The sequence below is a fragment of the Lepidochelys olivacea genome (assembly GCF_965140295.1).
Source record: "Lepidochelys olivacea isolate rLepOli2 genome assembly, chromosome: 18".
In the NCBI taxonomy this organism is placed as follows: Eukaryota; Metazoa; Chordata; order Testudines; family Cheloniidae; genus Lepidochelys; species Lepidochelys olivacea.
The window spans coordinates 29,302,528-29,311,685 of NC_140428.1; the positions used below are offsets into that span (position 1 = coordinate 29,302,528).

A 9,158-nucleotide genomic window follows, 5' to 3' on the forward strand; every position below is an offset into this window, starting at 1 on the left:
GCCGGAGCCGCTCGCGGGGAGGGGGAACGACAACTCCCGGCAGCCCCTGCAGCGAGCGCCGCCGGAGCCGCTCGCGGGGAGGGGGAACTACAACTCCCGGCAGCCCCTGCAGCGAGCGCCGCCGGAGCCGCTCGCGGGGAGGGGGAACGACAACTCCCGGCAGCCCCTGCAGCGAGCGCCGCCGGAGCCGCTCGCGGGGAGCGGGAACTACAACTCCCGGCAGCCTCTCTGCCTCACACGGCGCCCGCCCCCTGCCCCTCCTCCCTCCCACCGGTACCGGGCGGTTCGAGGTGTCGGCGCTGCCGGGCGAGATCGAACTGATTCGTCGGTATCGGGCCCGCGCTCCGGGCAGCCCCTGGCCCCACCTGCCCGACCCCGGCCGCCTGCGCTGGGACATGGACCCCGACCCCTGCGCCTCCCCCTTCCCCCCTGAGGTGAGCCCGGGGCCGTCTCCCCCCCGCCCCCTCCTGCCGGAGCCCGGGACCTGCTCCGCGGCAGCCGGACCCCCCGCTCAGGGGTCCCCGGGGCCCCTCAGCGACAGCCGAGCCCCGGCCCCTCCCCCCTCAGGGACCCGCCCACCCCCGGGCCAGGGATCCCCCACCCCGCCCGGCTCCTTCCCCCCCCCCCGGGATCCTCCACCCCGAGAGGCCCCCACCCCCCGAGGTCCCCCGCCCGGCCCCTCCCCCCCGGGGATCCCCCTTCCCTCCCCAGGGATCTTCCACCCCGAGAGGCCCCCCACCACAAGAGATCCCCCGCCCGGCCCCTTCCCCCCCCCACGGAATCCCCCACCCGAGATCCCCCGCCCGAGAGTCCCCCCCAGGATCCACCCCCCGAGATACCCCCGGCCGAGAGGCCCCCCACCCGAGATCCCCCGCCTGGCCCCTCCCCCCGATATCCCCCACCCCGAGAGGCCCCACCCCCACCCGAGATGACCCGCCCGGCCCCTTCCCCAACCCACGGGATCCCCCACCCCCAGCCGAGATCCCCACCCGGCCCCTTCCCCCCCCCGGGATCCTCCACCCCGAGAGGCCCCCACCACCCGAGGTCCCCCGCCCGGCCCCTTCCCCCCCCGGGATCCCCCACCCCTCCCTGAGATCCCCCGCCGGGTCCCTTCCCCCCCCCGCCCGAGAGTCCTCCCCGAGATCCCCTGCCCGACCCCTCCCCCCCAGGATCCACCCCCCGAGATCCCCCCGACCGAGAGGCCCCCCGACCGAGATCCCCCGCCTGGCCCCTCCCCCCCGGGATCCCCCACTCCCCCCCGAGATTCCTTGCCCGGCCCCTTCGCCTCCCACCCGAGATCCCCCGCCCAGACCCTTCCCTCCCCCGCCTGAGAGCCCCCCCTGAGATCCCCTGCCCGGCCCCCCCCCCACCCGAGATCCCCCGCCCGGCCCCTGCCCCCCCTGCCTGAGAGCCCTTGCCCGGCCCCTCCCCCCCCCGGGATCCCCCCCGGCCCCTCCCCCCCACTGGAAATCCCCCACCCGGCCTCTCCCCCCCCCGGGACTGCCCCCCCCCGAGAGGCCCCCCACTGAGATCCCCCGCCTGGCTCCTCCCCCCCGGGATCCCTCACCCCCACCCGAGGTCCCCCACCCGAGGTCCCCCGCCCAGCCCCTTCTCCCCCCGGGATCCCCCATCCCCCCCCCCCGAGATCCCCGGCCCGGCCCCTTACCCCCCCCGGCATCCCCCACCACCCAAGATCCCCCACCTGGTCCCTTACCCCCCCGGCATCCCCTCCCACCCGAGATCCCCTGCCCCGCCCCTTCCCCCCAGTACCCCCCCACCCGAGATCCCCCGCCCAGCCCCTCCCCCCCCGGATTGCCCCGCCCAGCCCCTTCCTGCCCCTGGCATCCCCTCCCCACTCGAGATCCCCCGCTCGGCCCCTTCCCCCCACCCCGGCATCCCTCCTCACCCGAGATCCCCCGCCCGGCCCCTTACCCCCCCCGGCATCCCCCGCCACCCGAGATCCCCCGCCTGGTCCCTTACCCCCCCGGCATCCCCTCCCACCCGAGATCCCCTGCCCCGCCCCTTCCCCCCGGTACCCCCCCACCCGAGATCCCCCACCCAGCCCCTCCCCCCCCGGATCGCCCCGCCCAGCCCCTTCCTGCCCCTGGCATCCCCTCCCCACTCGAGATCCCCCGCCCGGCCCCTTCCCCCGCCCCGGCATCCCCCCTCACCCGAGATCCCCCGCCCAGCCCCTCCTCCCCCGGCATCCCCCTCCACCCGAGATCCCCCCCTGACCCCTTCCCCCCCCAGGGATCCCCCATCCACCCGGGGTCCTCGGCCCACCACACTCAGAGATTCCACCCCCCACCCCAGCACCCCGCCCCTCAGAGATTCCCCCACGGAGTTTCAGAGTAGCAGCTGTGTTAGCCTGTATTCGCAAAAAGAAAAGGAGGACTTGTGGCACCTTAGAGACTAACCAATTTATTTGAGCATAAGCTTTCGTGAGCTACAGCTCACTTCATCTGACCCTCCTCCCCCCTGCCCCTCCCAGCTCCCTTGCCCCTCAACCAAACTTTCTAAACCCCATGAGTCTCCACCCTGGGCTCTGACCCTCTTCCTCCTTGGAAATTCTCCCCCTCCCAGAGCCTGGAGCACCACTCCCACCCAGAGAGCTGCCCCTCCCAGCTCAGAACCCAGGGCTGAAAGCCCTTGCTGAATTTGGGGCTCTGATCCCCATCTACACCTCTCCAAACCCTCTTAGAGCGCCATTTCTTGCACCCTCTTAACCACATCTGAGCACCCCCATCACTGGGATTTAATCCCCTCTGCCCAGGAGTCAGAGCCCCTTGTCCAATTATCTGGCCCCCTTCAGAGTCTTCCACCCCATGTCTGCTGTCTAATCCTCTCCCCATTACAGATGGAGGAGACTTTGCTGTTGCTTCCAGTGCTGCTCCCCATGCAGGAATGGCTTCTTTAGACAGTGACTTTCTCTGGCAGCGTCCAGTGCCGACAGGGAAATAGGGAAGATTGCAGGCAGGGAGGAGAGGAATTCTCAGTAGTTTGTCTTGCTTTTTGACAGTTCAGTTCAAAGTGTGGGTTGGGACTAGATACAAATATATTCCGTATTCTTTTGTATTTCGTGGGGATGGAAGGGTTATCATGAAACTGGGCATTGGCTAGTGCTTTGGGGTCTCAGTACAAAAATATAAAGAACTGTAAGCCCTGAAGAAGTATTCTGTGTCCAGGCAGACTCTCCATGTGTAGTTAGTCTGCTGTTTCCAGGAGCTTTGGGTTCTGGGTAGGAGCCATGATGTAGACTTTGCACTAGAAAGAGAACAGCAATCAGTGAATTTAACTTATTAGTTACATTAACAGGGTGTACAGCCTTCACGGAACCCAAACTGCTATTTTAGTGACTGGTTAGCTTCTTCCCTGTCTTTAATAGTTGACTTTAAAGAAGCATTTGTGTTCAATACAATATTAGACCTCAAAGCCGTTAGAGACCACCGCTGGAGACAGGCATGTGGGAATACCTAGATGGGGAGCCAGACAAACTTGAGAATTCAATTTCAGCAAAAAGCCCTGTCAAGAATGTTAAATCACAGGATTGCCCCAAGGTGCCCTCTCTTGCATTTTGATTATATAAGAGACACTCTGAAACTATCAATCTCAGAAGTGGATATCCATGTGTACAAAATCCTTATGCTGTCTCTGATTTGACATTATAGCTGGTTTGTTCAGAAATCTCGTATTAATATTCCGGTTGCTGTCTCTTTAACAGGATTTTTCTCCCAGCTCCAAGAGACACAGAACTGTGGAAGATTTCAACAAGTTTTGCACCTTTGTTTTGGCATATGCTGGCTACATTCCCTACCCACAAGAGGTAATGGTGCAGCAACTCGATCCTTATTTTATTTCAGGTTCATGTTGCTATAGCTAGTGCTGTTGAGAGGTTAAATGTTATCAGAGTAACAAGCATGGTATAAATACCTAGACAGATAAAGTGGATGTGTGTGAAGGGTAGGGTCCTGTAAAAGCTCCTGATGGGACAAAAAGGAACCCACTGGCCTGTAATATTCCGAAACAAATTATGGAACTTGGCACGTAACTGGATATTGTCAGCCTCCCACCTGAGCCACAAATGTCCCTACACTTATAAAGTTAAATGTACTCCTCAGGCTCCTGGAATATGATGTGATCCCTTCTTTAATCAAAAGTGAGGCAGTCCAAACCCCTGTCTTGCTTGAGGGGACAGAAAAAAGTTTAAAGGTCAGTAAGTACCATTTCTGTTTAAATTATTTGATTGGTGAATGATTTCTGTGCAGTGTAAAAATATTATGTTAAAGGTATTCATGCCAGAGTCCCCTCCCCTTTGTATCCTAGGCAGCCACAAATTTCAGATTGCCACACAACCTTTAAAATGAGCCTATTGTTTTCCTTGGCTGGAATTCCCAGCAGGGGCTTAGGATACAAAGCACTTGGAAGAAATTGGGAGTCTAGACTCCCGGAAACACTTTACTGAAAACTATTTAGTGCCTTTAACACTTAGCTGTACCTGTCCGGGACCACAGGTAAGGATGAGAGAAGGTAAATAATGTAGGCTAGTGACTGAATGGCAGCTGGATAAGTGGAGATTATCTGATTTTTAGTTAGATGAGAGGAAGCCTATTTTGACAGGTATAGATCCTTCCCCGTCCTTTCACTTCAAAAAGGTAGGTGTAATAAGTGGTTGTTTAAGAGGTTTACTATCAACTCTAAAATGATATTCACATCTGGTCTCTTAATATTTTCTAGGAGACCCCCTTGAGGAGCAGCCCCAGCCCCCCCAATAGTACTGGAGGTACCATCGACAGTGATAGCTGGGACCCCCGATTCAGTGACCTCCCTTCTGCTGTCTCCCTGCCAGTCAAGAGCAGAAAGAGCTTTAGTCAGCTCAAGCGAGCAAAACCATATGTTTCCCTATTCCAGCGGGCAAAACCGAGCAGCTTTCTGCCAGAGCGAAAGCAAACCGATAAGATCAGAAAAAAGAAAAAACTGAAGAGAAGAGAAACGGAAGCGCCTGTGGAGGAAGAATATGGGAGGAAGCTGCTGAAGCTGGAGGCAGAGGATTCTTGTGTTGAGACCCCCATGAGTCCCTCATCTGAGGGCGATCCTCAGTCTGTGACTGACCATTGCTCAGTATGGGACTCTGACACTCCTTCCAATGTCTCGTACCCTCCTGAGACTTCTGAGCAGGGCATGGAGATACAGAGCGTGGGCAAACGCACGGTCATACGGCAGGGCAAGCAGGTTGTGTTTCGGGACGAGGATGGCATTGGTGATGATGAGGACATTATGGTGGATTCAGGTAAATGACCCTGCTAAGGGGAGATATTTGTGAGGTGTTTGGTCAGATTGAGATCTGACTATCATCTGTCTATCTAGTTTGTTGTTAGCGCTCAACTCCTCTATAAAATGGGATAGTGCAGATCTGTCTCCCGGGGGGGTTAAGGACAAAATTCATTAGTGTTTGCAAAGCACTTTTAGATCTTTGGGTAGAAGTGGATAGAGAAGAGCAAGGAATATTTATTGCTTAGTGACCTAGCACCTGAATTAAGCTTTCCAGACTCTGAGGTGAGGGTTTCTTCCCATAAGCTGTGTTTTCTGAGAGGCTTAATGTAAACTGAACAAAAAGTTGGAAGCTAGTTTTGGGAGTAGAGCCCTTTTCTTTCCGTATCTACTCTCTGGGTTTGCTGAGATTCTGTCCTAGAGCAAGTGCAGGAGGCAGTAGAGGGTGTAGACTACAGCTTCTGGCATGCCCTGGAAGGGGCTTGTCAACATCCTCCTGCTGGACATTCACCAGGCTGCTGTATTTGGGTCCCAGCACTGGGCCCATGAGCTCTTAAGCTTTCTGACTCTGAGCAGAGTTCAGGCACTGTTTCTAGGCACACTTTCAGGGTGCACATTCACTTTCTAGCACCCTTTTCTGAAAGCAGAGATTCTGCGATCCAACTGCCTAGGCCTTGAGATGAGTTCTGTCTTTCCCGAAACTCCACAGTTGCTTCACATCCTGCCTAGAGCTCTAACTGTGCGGGCATTCTGGCTTCCAGTTTACTTCTTCAGGGACACATGATCATTGAACACACAGTTTGCAGAAGGTTTCTAACACAATTACTCTACATACTGATGTAGGCAAAATAAAAAACAGCTACAAACCAGTCCCTGCTTCACTTTTCTCGCCACTCTTGAGTGTTCTTTGGGATTTGGGTCAGCGTCCTTTCAGGGTGTCCAGGATACTCTTCCTACAGCTCACGGCGTCTCCTCCATAATATGGAGTATCTTTCTCTCCTGCAGGCAGCTTCCTGCAGCCTTAGCTGGTACTTACCTTCAAAAAGTTCCTTCTGTTACAAAAGCATGGCCCTTTGTTGCTTTCTCGTGCCCCAAGCTTCTTTTGTCTGTCTGACCAGCCCAGTCTCTGTGTTTTAAAGGGCTGTACCCATACCTCATCTTTGTTCCCTCCACTGGGGAAATTCCATTCCTTCAAACTCTAACCTTTTGCAGAGAAGTTGGAGGAAAAATGGTTTTATCTAGGATGCAGTGACTCTTTTGTTCTGTACAGGCAAGATCTGTTCAGGTGCTGGTAGTCTTTAATGACTGACCTATTCATAGATAGATATGCAGGGTCCACTCCCATCTCCTGGGCATAAGAAGTATGAGGCAAGAACACAGTGCAGTTTACCATAAGGGCTTCAATGTACAGAGTTCATAATTACAAACAGAACTCATTGGCTGTACAGTGACGGATTCTGCAAATCATCACAGGCCTGTAGGGACTGCCTTTAAACCAAGGAGTAAGTTTGTGCTAAAAGGGAGAGTTCAGCATGCAGCAGGAGGAAAGAAGTAATAGTTTTAACTTGCTGTTTTTTCCTTCCAGATGATGATTCCTGGGATCTCGTCACCTGTTTCTGCATGAAACCTTTTGCTGGACGGCCAATGATTGAATGTAATGAGTGTCACACCTGGATTCACCTCTCCTGTGCCAAAATCCGCAAATCAAATGTCCCAGAGGTCTACGTCTGCCAGAAGTGCCGGGACTCCAAGTTTGATATTCGCCGCTCAAACCGCTCCCGGACGGGTTCACGCAGGCGCTTTCTGGACTAGTGGAGGGAACTACCATGCTGGCATTCTGCTTGGGCAGTTTAGCCATGTAAAACACAGAACTCCAGCCAGGGGGGCAAGGAGAGCTCCTCTGAACTGCAGTTGCTCAGGCAAAAGTGTCTGTCTGTGTAATCAGACATAAGGTATTCAATGTCTTTGACTGCCAGAGCTGGAAGAGGCCTGCTGGCCAAAACTTCTGCTAGAGACTGATTAGCTAAAGCAGGGACACACTAAGCACCCCAGGTTCAGTGGGATTTTGTCCAGTTCAGACTATGAATGGGATGATGATTTGGGAGTGTATACTTTCACCACCTATCAGTTTTCATCCCACTGGGAAAGTGCTAAGAAAGTGCAAGACTTCTAGGTGCTGAAGAAAAGAATTATCCTCCAAAGCAGGAGCAGGAGGAGAGAAATCTCTGAAGAGTCTGAAAATAAACAGCCATATGTTTTATTGTAATACTAGACCTGTCCGTTTGTCCATATGAATCAATCTTAAGAATTTCTGAAGGCTCCTTCAGCGTGAGCTTGAATGCACGTTTAACTTGCATGTGAGCTGCCTCCCCTTCAGCTGGGTAGTAGGAGAGTATCCATTGAGTTCTGTGATTTGGCTTTGTTTCTGGTAAAACCAATTAGTTCCCAAAGGTCTATGGACTGTTGTCTTTAAAAGAGAGATACAGACCTTTCTTTTTTCTGGGTGGGGTGTGCTTGAGGTGGCCATGTCAGTTTTCTTCCTTAATTGAGCTGAGGCCTCTTAAAACCATTTTCATGATTTTGTTTTGCATGAGTGGCTCAAACATGAAGTCGGGGGCTGCCATCCAGTCTGTTCCACAGCCCTGTGTGGTGTCTCATTTCACAGATCTCTGCTGAAAGGCATTGTTTTAAGAGACACCGATTCCTTTCCCGCCTCCAGCCCAGAAGTAACGCTTGGGCTGCACAGTTGGCCTTGATAAATTAAAATCTAGGAATTTAGACAGGCCTAGTTTGGATTTGGGCTGTCCCCATCTGAGTACTTGGGCTGGATTTACCTGCATTTTCATTAATGGTTTCCTGGGTTGGATTTGTAAATGGGAAGATTTTATAATCTTTGAACTGGTGGATGCACATATACAACTGGGAGCAAATGCATGCATTAGGGCATCCAGCCCAACCTGGATAGATGGCCTATGCAACTGGCAAGGTCGATTGCAGTTGAGAGAACAATCCAGAACTGCCAAGGATAAGGGAATGCATTGGGACCAGAAAATGTTTGTACCTTGTGCCTGCCCTTTTCAGGAGCAGTGAGCGCAGTTGTCACTGGTCTAGAGAATGGTTCAGGGAAACAAGACTGATACGTGAGGCCACTAAGGTGCAGGCCTTTTAAATGACCAAAGTGAGAATACATTGTATTTATTGCACAAACTGGATTTTTGTTCTTGAGAGAATTCTCCTAAATCATATGATGCTTAATGAACAATGGATATCCTGTCCTGTCAGAATATTAGATGAGCGGGAGTCACTAACTGATCTTCATTTATATATGAAAGAAGATCGAACTGCCAGGAATCAATGCACCAGATGCTCTGTATCAGACTGCTACATTATTTGAATACTGATTTATCAGGAAAAACATCCCGGCAGTGTCAAGGACCCCCTTTTGGACATTTAACACTAGGCTGCGCAGAGCACTGGAACAGATTGTATAGCATAGTCCTACAATGCCCAGGGGCTTGATTAGATGGGACCTAATGATGGAAAAGATCCATTACTTTTTATCATTATGATAGAACTGCACTATTTTATTTTACTGTCCATTTAAAAACTTGGTGCGGTTTGAAAAGCCTATAACATGAATTTGATTGATAGCTGCAGCGATTGAAATCTGGTTTTATAAACAGCTCCACTACCTACCAGAAGCTAAATGGAACCAGGAGTTTGCCAAAGATTTGCCTCTTAGGGCTGTCTTCTGCAGCCAGATAAATAACCAAAGTTTGCAAGTGTTGCTGTTTTCGCTGCAACGTAAAAGGCTTTGGAAGAAGATTCTGTTCACAGTCTGTGTAAGGGTTTGACCTGATGCAAGTGTTGGCATCTTTGTGGCTACAGCA

The 9,158-nt window shown here is 53.5% G+C and overlaps 1 protein-coding gene across 2 annotated transcripts; it reads left to right on the forward strand.

Moving 5' to 3' along the window:
- The first annotated feature begins 261 nt into the window (after window positions 1-261).
- Window positions 262-7,534, forward strand: PHF13 (PHD finger protein 13). 2 transcript variants are annotated; one of them, XM_084652123.1, is made up of 5 exons: window positions 262-434; window positions 3,722-3,823; window positions 4,119-4,209; window positions 4,735-5,287; window positions 6,854-7,534. In XM_084652123.1, the coding sequence occupies exons 2-5, from the start codon at window positions 3,795-3,797 to the stop codon at window positions 7,078-7,080; spliced, it is 900 nt and encodes a 299-aa protein (XP_084508249.1). In that variant the 5' UTR covers window positions 262-434; window positions 3,722-3,794; the 3' UTR covers window positions 7,081-7,534. The 2 variants fall into 2 exon arrangements, with proteins under 2 accessions (XP_084508249.1, XP_084508248.1); XM_084652122.1 differs by lacking the exon at window positions 4,119-4,209.
- The last annotated feature ends 1,624 nt before the right edge of the window (window positions 7,535-9,158 follow it).

Excerpts from the sequence above, each read along its gene's own strand:
- PHF13 (XM_084652122.1), top strand. The coding sequence starts at position 396 with ATGGACCCCGACCCCTGCGCCTCCCCCTTCCCCCCTGAG. Across the intron at positions 435-3,721 it reads CCTCCCCCTTCCCCCCTGAG|GATTTTTCTCCCAGCTCCAA; the intron begins GTGAGCCCGGGG and ends TCTCTTTAACAG. Across the intron at positions 5,288-6,853 it reads GGACATTATGGTGGATTCAG|ATGATGATTCCTGGGATCTC; the intron begins GTAAATGACCCT and ends TTTTCCTTCCAG.